The sequence below is a fragment of the Ptiloglossa arizonensis genome, chromosome 9 (genome assembly GCF_051014685.1).
Source record: "Ptiloglossa arizonensis isolate GNS036 chromosome 9, iyPtiAriz1_principal, whole genome shotgun sequence".
NCBI classification, from domain to species: domain Eukaryota; kingdom Metazoa; phylum Arthropoda; class Insecta; order Hymenoptera; family Colletidae; genus Ptiloglossa; species Ptiloglossa arizonensis.
This window is the reverse complement of record NC_135056.1, coordinates 4,635,643-4,656,282: the sequence shown is the minus strand read 5'-3', so window position 1 is coordinate 4,656,282 and position 20,640 is coordinate 4,635,643. Positions and strand designations below refer to the sequence as shown.

The 20,640-nt window shown below is 33.7% G+C and overlaps 1 protein-coding gene across 2 annotated transcripts in view; it reads left to right on the top strand.

Moving 5' to 3' along the window:
• The window catches only part of Nachralpha6 (nicotinic acetylcholine receptor alpha6), a 587,525-nt gene that overhangs the window by 425,390 nt on the left and 141,495 nt on the right, over nt 1-20,640 (top strand). For both annotated transcript variants that reach the window (XM_076321147.1, XM_076321146.1), the window contains exon 9: nt 8,694-8,780. In XM_076321147.1, the coding sequence (XP_076177262.1) occupies nt 8,694-8,780 (87 nt within the window). The remainder of the gene's footprint in view (nt 1-8,693; nt 8,781-20,640) is intronic.

The following is a 20,640-nucleotide window of genomic DNA, read 5'->3' as shown; positions in this document are numbered from 1 at the left end:
ACTTTGTGCTCGCAAGTTATCCATCGGCAAAGGTTTTATTACTAATTTGCATAACGTTACAAATATAATCGGACGGATTAAATTCTGACACGTGTCAAATATTTCCATCGCTTTTTGCAGCGGTAAAACATTGAAGACGTACAACATAACGAATGACACAGGAAACAGTCACGTATTCGCAGAATACTTAATGCAGTAATTACCGAATTAATAAATAAATAGGTGTGCGTTGCGCGTTAATACGGACAGCAGTTTTCGAGTTTCGAGTCAACTAGCTGGACTAATGTTATTAATGACTTGGACCACTGCGTGCTCATGGCATCAGCACTATTGTGTCCCTAATTCGACGTATTAATCCATCTTCGGGCATTTCGTCGTTTAACGTGTCACAAATTACGTATAATTGCTCCTGTCACGAAGATTAACGAAGCACTTGTTCAGATTCGAGCGTCGTTTTTAAATTAGACGAAATACAGTACAGCTTAACCTATAGATTTCTGAGCATTATTGTCAAAGTATTTATCGCTACAAATAAAGTTATTGACCGTGAAGAATTTAATACGATAAATCTTGGAGATGAAAAACATCAATGATCGGATATTTCTTCACATTTTTGGCAAAAGATTAAGAAATTCTCTTTTTATACAAAATTAGAGTCTGAGTTCTTTGTACTTTACATTCTTTTACTCCAGTAAAAACTAATTTGGATATAACGGAGGCAATATGTAATAGTTGTTGTTTCCGAAAATTTAGAATACTGAGAAACTAAAGATAAAAGAATTTATCAATACAGTGACAAAAATAATAACATTGTCAGAAAAACAGTGAAATTACTTGAGATAAACGAAATTCAGAAAGAAAATTAATGTAAGCTATTACATTATTTTCGCGCTGCTAAATGTAAAACTGAATCAGTCGATGACTCCAAATCTGTTAGTAAAAACAATCATTAAAATTATTGTTCAGTCGTAAATGTCCAGCAGATACAATTATTAATATAGAATATATATATTTTTCAAAATAAGATACAAGAGATAAAGTTTTAAAAATTAAAGTTTCTTTACTTATTCTTTTCACAAGGAATCGGTCTGTGTCTGATTGCACCACGAGTCAAATTATAAAAATTCAGATGATAAAAGTACACTTTTAATCACATAAATGTACAAACGATGAAAATTCGCAGTACAGAATATTACGCGAATTTCCACATTTCTTTTCGTACCTGTTTCCGTACCGTCACTTAAAAAAAAAAAAAAAAGACACGGATAATCTGTTGTTTTGTTCACGCAAACAATGGCCAGTATTTGCAGTTGTCTTGAGGTAAATGTAGAGTCGTCGAAACTTGATGTATGCACCAAAGCTGCTGGAAACTAAGCGACTCGACAGTGCGAAACATTCATCCGTTCAAAATACTAGAACCACAACGTGTTAATCCATCTTCTAAGTTCTCCACTATGGAAATTATGCAAATCTCCGTATAGTCTCCTGTGTGCATGTGCTTGCACAATACCCGCAATATTTGTTGATCGTGGACAGGCAATTAATGTTTATCCTCTTCCGCTTAAATTCTCTGATAATGGACCATCTGGATACTCCCTTGGGTAATATAAACGCCATTCACGTTCAACTAATCTTATTGATGTAATGCCTTCTTTTTTTTTTTACGAAAATTTAATCTATACACAGGGTGGACCGAATAAAGTATTACGAATAATACAAGTATTATTCTTTAATCTTAGAAACTCTTAAGGATTCTAAGAAAATCCTTTTCCACACTTTAGAATTCACTGGGGCTTTCACACGATATATGAAATATTTCACAGCAATAAGATGTCAATTCGAAATTCTTTTAAAATTATTATTCATACTTTTTAATGGTGTGACCTCTCTTTGTGAGATACTCTTCTTCGTTATTCGTAAAAACCTAATATAAAAGGTGATTTCGCTCAAAAAGGTTAGTTTTAATTTAATTAAAATTAATTTTGGTTGATACCGATACTACATAACATAAATAAATGCGATCTTCGTAACCAGATATATGACCACAAAATTGCGTTATCCGAGTTAAAAGAAAACATATAATCCGAGTAAAGGTGTCTGACCAAACACTGATAAACATCGCCAAACTGACACAATCTTTCTCTTGTAACACGATCCGTTATGGATAAGGAAACAATTTGACTGGATGGAGATTATCACATCTATCCAAAATTATAGCAATTACCGCACTATGATACAATTTCAAACACTTTAACCACGCCAGATAAAATTATTAACGACTGAACTGACTCTGTGTTTGCAGCATGGGAACAGGTTACACGGTCCGAAGTACTCATTCACGAGTAGTATTATGGTCGCGCAACTGCATAACCTAGAGAATTACGTGTATTTGTAGTTTTGTGTACCAAATACGTTCGAATCAAAGACGATTTAATAAAACGATGCCCCGTTAATCAAATTTGTACTCAACTCAAGCCTTCCTTTAAGGGAGAACACAACTTTGAAGAACGAAAAAGAGGACAATATTTGGTATTTTCTATTGATGATACAAAACATCAAATGAAAACATTCAGAGCCACCAATGTTTCTCAAATTGTGCATGAATTTTTAAATCAATCGTGTGAAGGAGGAGTCATGCTTCTAGCTTAAGAAAGAAAAATGAAATATTTTACTCTTAGAAAGTTTCTTTATTTCTAACTCTTAGAAAGTTTGCTTTTGTCAGTGGTAAAAACAAAAACGAATAGAAAAAGAATTTAAAAACCGGAAAGTCTGAAAGTTCGAAACGGTTGGAATTTTTTGATTTGATTAATTTCGTCAAAATTATTCAGTACTTGTAATATATTTATCACTTTTTATACTTCTATTAAATTAGATAGAAGATAATAAAATTCTGTGCAATTTTTCGTTTGCAATCAGGTAGTTTCGTCGAGAATACGAGTACTAAGAACTTTTTAACGCTATTGAATAAAAAATTTATAAAATTAACTTTCATAGTATTAAAATCCCAGAAAGACTGGTCCTAATATTTTCTCAAATCTCTTCTTATGCATTTAATAAACCATTGCTTTAATAAACAACGTTTAACTAGGTTAAATTACAAAACACGAAACTGTAGAAGTTAAATTTCAATTTTTCTAACGTAAATACATTTCTAAAAAAAAAAGTTTTAAATTTGAGAAACACTGATTCGAACAATATTAACGACAACTTTAATTTGTACATAAGTTTATCAATGTAGTCTGAGCAAGCTTTACTATAACGTTTCCACTATAGCTTTTTGATTCTCTTCAGTAAACAGAGTGTACCATTTAACTCGAGCATCTTAAATATTTCCGTTTCTGTTAAGGATACAAAACAAATATCCACGGGGTAAAATAGTTGGTTAAAAGGGTTGAATATTACGATTGATGAAACTTTTCCCTCAAGGTCACCTTTTACGTGAACTCAAAGTTATTAACATTTATTATTAAACAGATTTACTTCTATCACTGTAGATTTACACATAATATCAAGACAAATAAATCAAAGTTATTAACATTTATTATTAAACAGATTTACTTCTATCACTGTAGATTTATACATAATATCAAGACAAATAAATCAAAGTTATTAACATTTATTATTAAACAGATTTACTTCTATCACTGTGAATTTATACATAATATCAAGACAAATACTATGATACGTGAAAATATAACTTTGAAATGACCTTAAAAAGACCTCGAAACTCAAAGTGTCTCACTTAACTCGAACACTACAAATATATTCTTTGCTTTTGACGATACGAAGAACCTTCCTAGGTGTTCGTCTATCGCTGAAATGTTAAATTTGAAGAATATATAAACGAATCGATTTTCCAAAATCGTCATGGTGGAGTTCTCCCTGAAATCCTTCCGCGATCCTCCGATAACCGTGATTAAAGGGCTCTATCCGTCCGGCGCTTCTTCCTCGGCCTTAATCGGCTCGTTAATCATTCGCCAGGGACGCGAAGTATGAAAAAATAGAGGCTAATGGTGAAAAATATTTGCTTTCGACGATGCGGAGATCGTCACGGGGAACAGAAATGGAAGTTCTCGGAGGGAATGAATTACCTCCACCACTGTTACTAATGACGCGGTTCTCGAAGCGCACACGACTGCGGCGAGAAGTCTCAGCTTTCTGAACTTGCCGAGATAATACGTACTCGGCAGGCCCCAATCGGTGAATTACGCAAATTGCAAAACTCGACAGCTGCAGCGGAATTTCTGTCGGGCATAAATACGTCGTTTGATGAATATTTAAGAGAGAAACACGTGCACAAATTGCGCTAGACTCGCGGGTAGAATCATGGTCGCGCAAATCCATCGCGCAGATCCTTGTTCATTTAAATAACTTATTTCGCGAAGTTGCTCGAAGGTATCTGCATCGATGCATCGTACAGAATGCTTTATTCGTTTTGACCAGCATAATATCGTCGTCGCTTCAAAGGACGGGCAGAAACGTCTAAGAGAGAAATTATTTGCTTCAAAAAGACGAATATTATGATTAAGAACTTTACCAATTTCGTTTTCGGTATCACGAATATTTTATACTTGTTATAATTTTATCGTAACAAGCAGATGACCTTGGGAATACAAAATACCGATAGGTCAAATGAAGTAAGTAGATTTTAAGATTATGTATACTCGTGACAAATGTTTATTTAAAATTTTGTATTGTTGACGGGTATTTTGTTTCTTATCGAAATACTTGGAAAATCAAATAAAGCCGATATAAAATTAGAAAATACTCATTAGAAGTACCAATTATAAGTACTCCTTTTTGAAGTGATTGAAAATATAGAATAATTATTTAAATTCCGTGGTTGAATATCTACTAAAAATTGTTTTTCTAAAATAATAGCGATTCTTTCACTCAAGATCTGAAAAATACTGATGACCTCGAAGTCACGATAAAATGGACTTTGGAAAGAAAAATTGTTGATCATAATATTTATCTTTGCGTGGAAAATCATTTTATCCTTGCACATTCAGACCCTTAAGAGGCACGGAAATATGATGACGGTTAAAGTAACATATTCTAATGAAATTCGAAGGAAAAATTATTACAATAACAAAGAAAGTTATTTTTTTCATTAATAACAATACACGTTTTTATCATTCCACACCAAATTCATCAATTACTGTATTCAAAGGTAGGAATTTTTATGAAATTGAAATATGTTGTAGTTCATGTGAAATGAGCCGGACTTTAAGTCATCGTTTTGCCAGTTTTGAATTTATTTAAAAAATATAGTACATCAAAGTTTAAGATTTCTATCTATTTTCTCGAAAATGGGCCGCTCAAATGAATTTTTATTTCTAAAATTAAGAATTTCTGTATTAAGAATTTCTTTTTTTATTTACACGAAGAAGCATCTGCTTTTTGTAATAAATTTTCTTTTAAGTCTATGAGTCGTGTTTGCAATGTGACATTTATTAAAGAATTCTTATTTTGCAAATTTCGTATCGAAGACTTGGTGTTACGAATCTCGATAAAGATGTGAACTAATTCTGTGAATATTTCTGTATAAAACATTGCATTTTTACCGCAACTATTTCACAACTAATATCTTGATGAATAATTAAAGGTCGTAATTCAGATAACTGACCCGTGCATCCAGCTGCAACGGTTACCAGACTGTCATATTTATTTATCTCACGGGCTACAATCGAAGTCGGCAGGTCACCTGGTTGGTTCAATGCTGCCAATCGTAATTTTAGGATAACTCTGATGAACCTTTCTATATTAATTTAATCAAGGGAAGCATCCAGAATTTCTGATTCGGTTCAATAAAACACTTTAAAGCAAGCACATACTGTTTTCATTCTATTTCACTTGTATCGACCTAACATCTTCGAGCTAGAAATGAATAAATTTTATTCATTTATAAATAAAATGTTTGTCACAGCTGTGGCACGAAACAGTAGAATAGAATTCCAAAATAAAAGTATATGTTTGTAATATTAAAAAAAGAAACAAGTTGATCTCGAAATGATTTTGAAAATACGTATGTGAAACCTAACAACAACATTTGAATCCACTCTCAAAATCATAAAAAAACATATTTCACCTTTCTTTTTTAATTCGTTGTCTAGGAAATGTTTAGTTGTATCAACTTAAATTGGACACTCTGTACATGCTAAACCCTATACGTGTACTATCAGATATCATGTTTGAAATGGATTTTCGGGAAACTTTTCTATGACGAGATACTTCTTATTGTTAAGTTTGTGGATGCATTTTCCAAGATGGCGTATTATTGGTGTAGCAATTCCTGTTCCCGAAACTATCATTATTGGAATACCAAAGCTTTTCAACGAGTGTCATTGGAAATGAGCAAATCGTAACCTATTCTTATGGAAATTGAATACGTCTGCGTTGATTTTCGTATTACATAATGAGATAAATATTGAACAGACCACAGCTACATTATCTGAAATAGGCCCATCTCGACAATCACTCTTAGAAAATATTAATGGAACTTCGACGTCAATCGATCGTGTAGAGGTGGCGAGATCTATAGAAAAATCACCATTAATGCATACAATTTTAAGATCTACAAAATGAACAATTGAAGAAGTATATTTTCGTTCGTGATCTACTAAAAAGAAGTATAATATAAATTTCACGTAGAATCGGATAATAGCCAGAAAATCCATATTCTTACAATTCGTCTAAAGTCGTTAATTATTTGAAAAATTTGCAAAGAACAGTACTTCAATATAGAAGATTCAATAGTACTAATTAATTATGGAATGACCGTGCTAGAAATTACATATTTTACGAAGAAAGCTGCAAAGAATCATGTTGAATCTTTTTTTTTTTCAAGATTTTGAACACTAGACTATGTTCATAATCTTCATGTTGCAAAAACATGACTTGAAAGAAAACTTATTCCACGAGGCCAATTTAAAAAGAACTCAATACATTGTCGAGGATAAAAATTCATTTGTTTTTGTATTTTGACGAAAATACAAAAATAAATTCGAAACCAGCAAACCGATGACTTAAACTCGCACTAATTTTACACAATTGACATCTTTTACATTTATAAAAATCCTTCCTTGATATTTAGTACGGAAAATATTCGATTTATCGTATGAAGACTGCATTACGAAAATATTGAATGCGAAACGATATATCAATCTTCGACTTTTGTGAATTGAACAATGGCAAACTTCTTTTACGGTCATAAAAGTACAGGATCTTTAAGTCGTTCGTCTCGAATTTTAATTTCCTTGCATTAAATAGGATTATTGAAACTTAGCCTATTACGCTGCGCAAAACTTGATTGTCAAGTACAAGGATCCTTCGTAACGAAGAAAAGTTGTCTCAAGTACTCTGTACGAACTCGTAGATAAAGTTTTGAAAATTGACCAGCCTTTTCGATACGAAAACTTCGAGTTCCACTGCTCTTTGAATAGTTCGATTTCTAAGCATTGATCGTGACAGGACCCCTGAACAGAATGTATCAAAAGCGACAACTTTCTTGAATCGTGAATCAGCAAACTGATTTTTAACCAACGTGAACGTTGGTTAAAGGGATCAATTGATGCACATCTCGGTTTCGATTCTTCGTTTCAGCTAATTGTTGAAATCCAATTGAATATTTGGATCAAAGTTGAAATGTTCGTTCGTGATATACGGAAAAATTTAATTAAATCGTAAACGTTATCTCGTGCAGTTTCATAATAATAATATAATGCATTATTAAAAGAATTTAATTGAAAAAAACCACTTCAAATGGAATATTGTAAGCAGCACAAGCAATCTATGTCGAAAACAAAATATTAAACATTCAATACCATTTAATAAATCTCACTTGACGTATCGTGCAATTGCAAAATTCACGAGAACAGTCGTTTGTGTATCTTACAATTCGTCTAAAGTCGTTAATTATTTGAAAAATTTGCAAAGAACAGTACTTCAATATAGAAGATTCAATAGTACTAATTAATTATGGAATGACCGTGCTAGAAATTACATATTGTAATTTCCCCTGTCCCCAAAAAAGCTCCCAATATTTCGAAAATGTCGATGATTTAATTCCTAAACAAGTTGTAAATTGTTCATGTAAATTGCAAGAAAAGTGTTCCCGAAGAGTAACAATCTCCAAGAAGAATAGCAATAAAAATATTCTCCGACGTTAAAGGTACATACTTTTCTCGAATGAAAGCATTTGAGGTGACAAAGTGTCGATAGTTCAATTTCCAAAGTATTCGTGAAGCAATTTAGGAACAAGCGACGAAAATTCTCCAAGAGAGGACGTATTTTATTTTTCCGAGCCGAAAGTATTTCGACCGGAGAAACAGCCTCGAAACTCGGATTTCACTTCGACCGACAATATTTTTCGGAAAATTCAATTTCGAAACCAACACGACGGTTCAAAGCCGCACGACCACGCGTATCGATACGGTTTTCCAAAAGTCGAAATTCTTCACCGCGATGCTCTGAAATTCGTAGTGCGCGCCCTCGACTCGAGTAGGATCTAGCCTCGAAACGACAGTATATTATTCTCGAGTTTCTTCGAGAGAGTGCACGATCTTATCGCGACACGTGTCCACGACTCGACCTGGTTTCCAGGCGCAGAGTTCGCGGTCGCCGATCAGCCGCGATTGTCCATCAGGAAGAATTCATCTTGATACGTGCATATTTGTTTCCGACTATCGCAGGGGTGACCATTCTGCTGTCGCTGACAGTTTTCCTGAACCTCGTGGCAGAAAGCATGCCGACGACCTCGGACGCTGTTCCTCTAATAGGTACCTCTAACAATCTCCACGATAATTACGTATCTCGCACTGGCAAGCGTGTGTTATCATTTTCTGTTTCCTGTCTGTAAATACGTACATATATATGTATATGTATAAATCCGTACACAGAGTATCCTATCGATCGCAGTGCAATGATAAAAGTGGTGATTCTACGTGTAAAAATAAATAAGAAATGAGTAAAATTTTTTCGTACGATCTTTCGTTGAAAAAAATAACGTTGAAGGTATGTGGAGCATGCACGCAGTCGATGGATCGAGGCCATGAAAACGAAAACGAAGTAATCTAAATATTTTTCATACACGAGTTAATGAAACGGACTCGATGTAAATTTAACCTGTAGATCGTGTAATTTGTATCACATTTAACTATACTGTGTATAGTAAAATTAAATAATCCTGTTCCAAAGTAAATAGAAATATGACTTCATTTATGCTACTGAATGTATCATAATGTAATTTATCGTAATGTTAGAGGAATATGTAAAGATTTTTAATTTAAGATAATATTATTTTTCTGGAGAATCAATGAGATAGAGTGTATAAAAATGATACATTGTTTGGGTTTATTCAAAGACCACTAATTGGAATTATGCAACAAGACTGGTAGTTCGTTCGAGTAATCAATTTATTTATCCAATAAACTTTGCCATAGACAAATTATTCGTTTGAACAGTCTCCTTTTGAAAGAATTTAGAAACGAAATCTAAATCGGAAAACAGTAGCCATCTGGTGGTCAAAACATGTAAAGAATTTTAAAAATATTAGGAAATACAACGTGCCAATCACCAGTTAACTCGTCTTTCCCAGTTAGCAGGTTAACATTCAATAGTCTTATACTTTCGCAACTCGTGTCTCTACAGGAACCTAATTTCTAATGCAAATATTGCAATTGATCGATGCAAATATTCGAACAATTATTCACAATTTATTCAATTACTCGAAGCAAAGGGACTTGGAAGGGTTGCTTTAACTCCTTTCATAGCCTCGATAAATCTCGAGCACAGACCTGTATTCAATAACGTGAGAACAATTTCTCCGATAAGACAATCGTAGTAGATATTTTATCCTCAACATCGAAACCGTCTTAATTAAATTCAATCTGTGTCACATAAATGACCAAAGTGCATACTCGACAGATTTCCATCGTTCATTTTCACGACGACCATAAGTGTGTGCAAACAAATTTTATTCCATATTTTCGACTTGCATTTGCTCGAAGTATCACCGTCTTCCCAATTGTACTATGATTTCTGGGAAGCCCTGTATATACACTATATTTGTGCCTGTCGTTAAGCATCCCCTTCAGGAAGCAACCCCGAGAATCTCAAGAAGGGAAAGCGTGAAAGGAAAATCATGCGGGACGGTAAGAACCTCGAAGGTCGTTCAGATTTACGGGACAATTTTGTTATTATCTCCGTGCTGAACCCGTCGAAATCCATTTCCGTGGGATGCCGGTAAGAAAAGGACAATCTCGAATGGGGTAGTCGAAGCGGTCGGCATTACATCGACTGACGGCCAGCGCGAAACCATTCTTCGGCTTCGACAGAGCCGAAGAACGCCATCGGGGGCTACGAGCCGCGATTACACGGCTGCTTTGACCAGGGAAACGATTTTATTCCTTGCTTTAATACGCGATAGTGTTGAGTCCTGCTTGTCTCGATCGTTCGATTATTCGTTTCCGTGACTTTCCTCAGTTACGGTTCGATCAAGATTTTTCGACAACGAATAACGATTATTTTGTCGAAATTACACCGTTCCTCTTGGAACGAAGAAAACGTAACGACAGCATGGATCGTTATGTCGAATGAAATTAACAAGATACACATTGTTGGTTGTATTCGAAACGAATATTACAGTAAATATAGTTCAAACGAAGACATTTTAAAAATTGGAACGGGATTGATTTAGATATCTTTTTCGGTTGTCAGAGAAATGTTCACATCGGAGAACGTTTTCTTCGCGAGATACAGTATCGATTAAATGTGAATATTTATATAGGAGAAGAAACGTAAATTTCTCTGTATTATGTTCTTGGACTTAGATTTTAATTATCTACTTTTTATATAATAAAACATACTTTAATTTGTTTTCAAGCATACTTAATTTTCACAGAAATGAGGCTTTAAAATTTTTATTTATAATACGAGAAACTAGTTTGGACTTTATTTATTATAACATTTTATCACAACTTTAAAATTTTTGATTATTTTTATGACTTTGCATTATTCTTTTCGAATAACGGATAGTTAAATTGATCTGATTTTTATTAATATAGTATTTGTTTTAAAATTAACAATGTTTGTAAACTTCTTTTTTTACTATTCTTTTTATAAAATGATAGGTAGGATAAGTAGGAAGAGTGTTCAAATTTGTATCCGTTATTGGTACGACAAACGATCAGAAATACTATCGACGGAATATTTAAAATAAACATAGTGATATATTTTATTTCAATATTTCGGCGATATTTTGTAAGCCCCCTACAGAAAACGAAACAAGTAGAGCTAAATACTTAACAAAATAGATATGCAGAGTTTTAAAAAATCTGAATTAAAGCATCGAATATTCGTAAAACATGGGAAAATATCTTTAAAAAGATATTTCTCTCGTGCTGCTAGTTAGCCATGTGCTTTTATGAAGGCATTTTTCATAATTCTCTATATATTTTGTTAATCTGTCAATTTTATCTGTTTTTTCCTGAAGAGGGCATTAACAAATTTTGCCGAAACATTGAAAGGAAACGTATGATAACTTATGTTTCAAAATCTTTTTTATTATACCGTTTTCCCTCTTCGGAAATACAAAATATTCAGAATTATTAAGAACGAAATTAAACAGTTATTGGAAAAGAGGTAAAGCGAGTTTTTTAATTTAATCTAACTTATAAATATTGAAGAAACGTGGTAATTTATTAATTGTTATATTCTGACAAACTCTGTATGTTTTGCCTTTTTCAAATAAGGATAATATTCAATTTCGATTTTAATGATTACAAATGTGTTGTATCACTGAAGATGACCAAAAGGTATGATCGAAATTGTTTTAAATAAATATTGAATGTATAAGGGAATATTTAAATTGTCTTGAAAGTACTATTAAGTTTGATTAGCAGTAATTCAGAAATAATTTCTTTGTTTCTATCTTTAGTTAATATTTTCTAACTGCAACGAATAATATGCGAATAAATATTACACTGGAAGAACGTGTAATTCGCTCTTAGATTGACAAAAAGAATGCTAATTTTGAATATATAAAATACATTGCTAAATGAACAGGAAAATGTGCTAAAATATACCATACATTTATTTATTTTCAATAATATTTTATATGCATATAACATTATTTATTTTCTATTATTCCAACGAAACGCTTTGACACAGATTTATACAGTTTTTGAATTTTATTTCACGATAAATTCCATTCTGTAAATAAAAAATACACTATTTTAACTGAAGCAAATATTCAAAACTCTTTTAATACAAAAGATTAATTTAATCCCACTATCTAATATAATATTGGACAAAAATATTCGAATAAACAGTTTTTATGATCTGTTTGTGACATTCACAGTTTTCATTACTAATAAAAAATCTATGTTTTTGTTAAAATTTATTAAGTTTATAAAGAAAAATTCTTTATTGCTCTCTCCGGCAAGCATATTTTTTTTTTATTCAGTGATAGCCAAACAACAAAGTGCAACACATAAAAAAAGTGAAATACTTCCTCTCGAGTAATTTACTCCGAATACTGAAAATGTACTACTATTTCTTTGAGTAATTTAATGGTTTATTTTGCTATGCACGAAGACCAGTATTGTTGCTATTGCTCTAACAAAGTATCAATATTCTTCTAGTGTAATTCGTTTCAATTAGGAAATATTAATCGCATCGTCGCATAATGTACATATGAAATGATATTTACAAATACTAGTATTAACCACTTCCAATAGTAAGAAACAATTATTATCCCTAAAAATACCAAACCTTCTTCAAATAGATTTCAAATTCGAATAAATTTTACATTTCATTTTTTACTCTTCACATTATTTACCTTTATTAAACATCAATACAAAAGTGTACACATAATACAGGAAGTAAAATATGCTGGAAATGATTCAAACCGAACAAATGCTGCTTCTAGCCTAATTTCAAAAATACATACCTTGTTCAGAACTTGAAAGCTTTAATCGACCCAGGAAAATTGCTTCTGAAATGATTGCGTAACAATATTAATCGAGCGTAATTTGCCCGCAGTTTACACGTTTCTGACCGCGAAGAAGCACAATTTGTTGTTGCGCAATTAGATTTCCGCTCGCGTGTAACTCGCGCAGATTGCGCTCCCGCTGGTGGATTTAAGAATTATTTATCATTTCGTCGGGCGAATAAACTCGTCTCGTTCCCGGGATGAATTCTTCTTTATCGTCGAAGAATTTTTACAATTTCCTGCGGTAACTAGACGCCGCCGGGGAACGCATTTTGTCGGATACACCCCGTTTAATTTGCCCGCGAAGTTAACCGCAAAAATGAATTGAATTTTCATCGAAGCGGGCAACCGAGCAGCGGAATATCACGGCTGTCCGCGTTCCACATTTCCCATTTCCAACGGGATTCGGAAATCGCGTTACGTCGTGAAAGACGGCTGATTCTGTCGACCATGTATCATCCTGATGATTTAGAATGAAAATAAGCGAGGTGGAAGACAATGCAGGAAACGTTTCGCGCAAAACGACCAAGTCGAACGTAAAATATTCTTCCCACCTAAACGTGCCGGAAGAAAATTGGAATAGCTACCAGGAGAAATTAAATAAAAAATTATACGAGAAGGATACCCGCTTCTGAGCAACACGAGAAAATGGAATATTGTTTCCATGTTGTTGAGAAGAAAATTCGATCGATTCGGGGTACGTGTGCTGGTAATCCGAACGTATTCAATATTTAACGCGCGATAATGTATCAATGAGAAGTATTGAAATTCGTGCGGTTCGATGCATTTCAATCTGTTTCTTTATTCGTTCAACGTACTTTTAATTAGAAATCCGGATATTAACGTTGCGAATGCAGTGCGCAGGAAATTGTTATTTTTCAGGATAAAATTTATGCAGCTTGATTCGTCTCGAATGATTTCCTTTGTGCAGACAATATTGTTAGAAACGTTGTCGCTGGAAATAAATTTCTCTCGTTGTGTTTCTGGAAAATATGAATTTCAGTTGGAATAAACATGAAAGTAAAAATAATGATTCTTGCATAACAGAAATGGGTATTTTCTAGATTGATATTAACGAAAGTTGCGAATTTTTACATTTTCACATTGTTAGAAATATTTAATATTCTTGTATTAATAGACTTATTCTACTATACGTGTGTATTATAAATACTAAACGACATTTATTTAATAATGCTTTTGAAATAACTGTTTCCATGGAATATTTATTGTACAAATTCTAAAATATCTTCCCCGCGAAAGCAGATTTTAAAATAGTTTCTAACAGTGAAAATGGTTTTTCATAAAACTGTGACAAGACCAGATATTCTTCTAAACAAAAAATATAAGTTCCAACAGTATTTAAACCCAGAAAGTTAAACGTTTCTTTCGATCCCTCCTTTGTCTCCTACCTATGGTTGTTTTCGTCATCTATTCACTTAAACTAATTTACAAACTTTTTAGAAAAAGCCTTCTAAAAAACAAATTCTGCACCCAAGATGATAGATTCAAATTGATACAAAAAAAAATACATTCCTCTAGTTCTTGAACCCCGATAATCAATCTAGTAATGGAAATATATTCAAGTAATACAAATTTTTCTAACTCGAACATTTTCTCTCGGCCCTACATTAAAAACCACTAGCTTAAACCGATACTTTAAACAAACGCCGGAATCTCTCGCGCGAACCTCGACAATTGGCGAGCAACGGTAATAAGCAGCAATAATACAAGCTATTCTTCGTTTCATTAACAACAAGTACTTTTACTGTAATTAGTTCCTATTATCGAGCTCACACCATGCAAGCCGTAACCGACGTTATACGAAACGGAACACGGTGCAATCTTCCGGCAAAATTGCCCGGAAAAGATCCGAATCCCACGAGAGGAAAAACCCGACAGATATGTGGCTCCCATCCTGGAAATGTCAATACAATTCAGCAGACATGGAAACTATTTCTCTTGGCCGTGCGACTGTGTTTCACCGGTTGATCAATCACCCTCAAGGAATCCCATCATCGAACATTCGCTACTATTCCACGTTAGAACTACTTGCATCCACTGTCTTCGACATAATTGTTAATACTCGTGGTTTCAAAATGCCAATTTGTACAGTTTTTGACACTCATCGGGGAAAAGAAACAATTTTTATAATAATTGTGAAGAATTTTACAGACGAACATTTTTCACGTAACTTTTCAAATGAGAATAGTTAGTTTTTTAATTATTAATACAGAGAAGAAAAATAAAGAGACACGCATATGTAATGATACGTAGGTGCATGCATCTATCGTTATTACACATTGTACGCGATTTACGTTTATTTTATATTCGGTTTTTAGGAAAAACTTTCTTCTTTTGTTCTTGCAAGTATATTAAATAGCCTTAATAACGGAGTTATTAATAGCATTAGGCTGAATGATCCTCCGCAAGTGTGATCGATCTTGAAATATAATTACAGAACTAGAAATTATGCCAAAGAAAGGAACGATTAGGAATTTGTAAAATTCCAGTGTGAAAAAAGTGTGGAGGAAAGAAATGTAAAAGCAATAAGCAATATCGGAGACATTACAAACTAATTTATTTCAATGAATATAGTTCTAAGCAATAGTAGTAGTTTTAAACGAAAAATTAGGATAGATAGGTATCGTTACAGACGTGTTACTGTTAAGAAAACTTTAAGATTGTAAGCAACAATAATACAAAGTTAATAATCCTGTGGATTATTATCAGATTTAAAATTGTCTCTTTAAATTGGTGATCGTTAGAAAGAAGTAAATTTTATTTTTGAACATCCATCAAAACTTATATTTTTTATTTAAAAGAAAATATCTGCTCTTGTACAAGTTCTTGCTCGTGGATCAATAGCATCACTTAATTTTACACTTACTTTTCGATGTCAACCAATTGATCTATCAACTTATATGAGAAAATTACCGTATTTACTATTATTTCAACTCTCAGAAACTGTAACTGCAAGAATGGAGGAAAATTAGTTAATTCTTAGCTAATAGATTTAACAAAATTTTACCTTGAGTTTTTAACAAAAATGGCAATTTGAAAAGAACGTAGTAAAGTGTTCCTCCTGTCTCGAGTGAAAACATAGGCAATATTTGGCATATTTTGTTTAAAAGAAACAACTTTTTTAAATAGTGCGCGACAAATGTAACAATAACAGTAATCAGCGAATACGATTGCACCTTTTTTCAATAAGAAAGATAAAATATAGACAAATTATTATTCTATAGAAACGTAGCTTTCCTCTGAACAGGAAGATATTGAAAACTTTCCAAATGGACAAAATGACTGCACATTTTCTTCGTTTTTCTTCTTCAGTATGCGCTACACTTTTGCTCATATATGTTCTAAAGGTGCTCTTAATTTTATAAATATACATGTGGAATTTTATCATGCTCTAAAACCCCAGTATCCACTATTTTTTATTCTTCCCACAGATACAGAAATTCTACTCCTATTAAACGTGACCGTTTACCACCTAAAGACACTTGAGGATTTACAAACTCTGCACAGTACATGTAACAAAAATTTCAAGGGAATTGCTCGATAAATATTAAAGACATCGAATTCTCGAGAGAAACGCGTTCGAAATGTTGCCAGATAGCTTCCTATTCGAGCACACATTCGATTCTTCAAGTTTTTGCCCACTGTTTGAAAAATTTACTTCCGAAACCCTAAATCGTGAGAAAGCGCAAAAAATAAATGAATTTCACCTCCCGAGACAGGAGGAAACCCCTTTAAGTCGGCTGGCCGTAAAAAGGTGAATCGACTTCGCTCGAGCGTGTCCTGAATAAATCGCTACGTTCCATCCACACAGTATACCACAACGGTAGTTCATCCACGACACTCGTGCTGAAACGGTTAATCGTTATCGCGATGAAACATCCGGGGAGACGGACGTGGCGCCGCGCGGCTTGTCTTTCGCTCGTAAACGTTCGCTCTCGAAGAAAGAGTTCCCGACGACTCGGCCGTTATCGCGTCCTGTGCACGAAACCATGTGCAAGTTTTAAGGACCATCGTGGCGGCCCGGGACCACCGCCGTTTCGAAAGTTGTAACGCGTTTACGCCGTGCAACTTTCCCGTCGCTGCAAATCCTGTTTGCGGCGAAATTCCGAGTTCGCGGTACCAGGAACGCGCAGAAAGCGTGCACCGCGATGAGGTGTACGCGTAAATGACCGACTTGAAACACTTCTCAAGCGTTTAATCCGTTCGCGGTGAGAAATGTATGCGTTGGGGGTTTTTTTTTTTTTTTTTTTCTTTTGGTGTTACAACAGTGATAAACGTACCGAGAAAAGTGCAAGTCCGAAGTCTTTGTTTGTTTTCGTTCTTTCATCGACGAGATACTTCACCGGACATTGTATATAGTTAGCTCGATGCATTTCGAAGTGCTAGACGTCGATTGCAATATTAATTTGAAGGGAAGAGTGAACTGAATTTTTTCAAAAATTAAAGGAAATATTAATATATTATAAAATAGTATTCGTTTGTCTTGTGACAGTGAATGTTTAATAAGAGACTGTAGAATTATTATATTTTTTGGTATCGATTGTATGTATAGACAAAGATAAATTATTATAGCAATTTGTGAATTTTAATACTTATTTCAAATTTCTATATTTCAAATTCCGGTATTGAACCCGTCAGAAAGTTTCTTCGTTTCTTTTAAGAAAAGTTAAGAAAAATTTGGTTAAAAGTACTTGAAAATATTTGGACATGATTGATTTATTAAATAATTAAGATTGTATAAGATTTAAAGTACTAATTGAGTTACTAATACTATTGATCCTAATTTAAAGCTACTAGTTGCTACTAATGTGAGAAACGTTTAAAAAAAAATCGAACTAATCGATCGATCTAATATTTGTAAGGAATGCAAAATAAAAAATAGTTTTATTTGTTCTACAATTTTTTTTGAATATATCCTTTGTGATAACAATATTCTTATTCGAAACTATAGATACAATTTTAAAAGCTTGGATACAACCAAGAGCAACATAATCGCAGGAATAAAATATTATTGGAACAATAATAACCTCTTGTAACAAGTGGCAGTTAATATCAAAACCAATTTGATTGATACTGAATTGTAACTCGAACTTTAATTTACTGTAATATTCGGTATACTTCAAAATGCAATATCAATAGCCAAAAAGGATTTCCTCGTTTATCATAAAAGTTATTCATCAAACGATGAAAGTGGTAAATAAATTTCATTTATACACGAAAACCAAAAGCGATAGTAGTAAATTACAGGAAGGTGCAATTATTTCAATTATTATAATATGATACAAACGTCTTTGCATCGCATTTTTCAATTTGTCGGTGGGATATTCTGTAACGTTAATATATTGTTATACATCGTGTAAAATGCAATTGTGCACAGTGGTTTAAAGACTACAATTGCTCCAGGTAGCGTTGCGCGTTTTTAAAATTAATTGAGAGTTTTTCGGCCATAAATGACGATTCATCTGGCCGAGCCTCGTTAATTTATTATACGGGAAAATATGAATAATTGTACATTTTGTACTTAAACGGGATAGAATAAACGACGGAAGCAAAACCTGAGTTTGCATAATCAAATAATGGAACGCTGCTCCATATTTTCTTCCATAAATAATGCAGGCTGCATTTCCTTTCAACAAATACCGTTTGAAAAAGCAACGTTTCCTGCATTCTCAAATTTTTAGTACGCGTAACGGATACAAACTTAAACACTTTGAATTTTACTATTTTTCGTGGTTAATTATTTCGGGACAGGAAACGAAACAAGCAGGTGGGTATTTAAAGGAGAACGCGGTTCTTTATTCTCTTCCGCATCGACATTTTCTTTCTTTAACGTTCCTTTCTAAACCCTTCTACAAGAATAAACCCCCAGGCTTGTGTTACATTAATGTTTAGATTATTACCTCGTTTCATGATGTAATTCCACGAAGAGTGCCAAAAATCTAAGCTGCCCAAGAAACTGTCCAATCGCGATCAAAATAAACCTGGATAAAATCACTTTTAACGCAATGCACAACATTCCAAACCGTGCTACATTTCCGTAATTTCTTTCAATTATTTTACCAAACGTTGAAAAGAATCCGACTTTATTTACAGAATGTTTCTCAAGGCAGAACACTTAATATTTAACGTAATAATATAAAGAGAGAACACATAAAAAGAAACTTTCCACGTGAAAGAAAGCGATCAAAGTTTATATCGCTGGTGTTACAAGATTCTTGGGCACCTGTGTTGCTGGTACTTGGGTTGTTCGTCTCCTAAAACATGCACGGTTCTTTCCACTTTTTATGTATTGTATTAATCGTTATTCTCGACGGGGAGCTCGTGTGTTTAGAGGAGTACCCTAATTAACTTAATTGTTCCTCCTCTGTCCCCATGCCATACTTTAGAGAATTACTCGTAGCACCGAACTCCTAGGTATATTGCTGTGTTAATTGCCTGTTGAAAGGACCTATAGTTTACTCATAGTCTGCCATTTTCCCCTTGGGGGTTTAGCAAGGGATATTCCATCAGTTTATCGGAAAGCTCGTGCAAACAGTAAGTTCAATTTCACGGACTGATACGCACTACTTCCGTTATAACGTCATCGAACGTTGCTCCGGGTTGATTTTTTTTTTTTACGATGAAAAATAATATTTCTGCACGAACAATATTGAATTAACGCGTCAACTTACTTTTGGGTTCCGATGGAACCCGAACAAGTCAAATATAATTTACCGTATACGTACGCGATAGAGATACACTCTTTTTGTTTTCAAAAATAATGTTAACTTTGCTTCAGAAGGAGTTACATATTTATCGATTACTCCAATTTTCATCGGGCTGCATAAACTGATGCCTATCGATGAGTTATCATATTGATTTTACATCCGGTGGAAAAATTGTGAAACGATCGGTATTGTTATGAAATAAAGAACTGCATTTTTATAGCCAACGCCCACGAATCGTTCACACGAATGTTAATCTGAACGGCCTTCGTCGTATTCCTTTGAAACGTTATAAAATGCTTAAAGTAGAAACAGTTTATTTACAGCTCCAGGGTTTAACCTGTAAAAACATCAAGAATATACATTTCCATCGGTGTCGAAATTTACGTGCACGATACGTACACCAAACGTGTGCGAGTAAAGAAATTCGATCTATTCGATTAGATTGAGTGTTTGGTACAGGAACAGAACAGGTGAAATACGAAAATGAAAATCTAGTAAAGAAACCGTTACGGTGATCGAACTAGAATTATTTCGCTGCGAAGAAATCGTTGCCGTTTATCGAACGATAATTTGACAAAATCTAACAACTTTCTGTATTATAAATTTTCTCGTGGTTACATCTCACGAACAAATTCCAGAGAACTCGAAAGACTTTTCGAAGAGAATCGAACGAAAACTACAATACAAAAACTCCAATCGGGGAAGTACACTCGAGACGAAAAATTTTCAAGGGAAACCGTGGAAATAATGAAAAATTCACGAAACCGTCGACACTGTCTTCGCGGCGAGAAAATTACTCCGACAACGAACTCGATCGTTAACCGCGTCAATAGATAAACCCGCGTTGTCCCCGGCTATTCTCGAACGAGAGAAACAATAGAAAATAACTCGCGAATCGATCGATCTCCGCGTCACTTG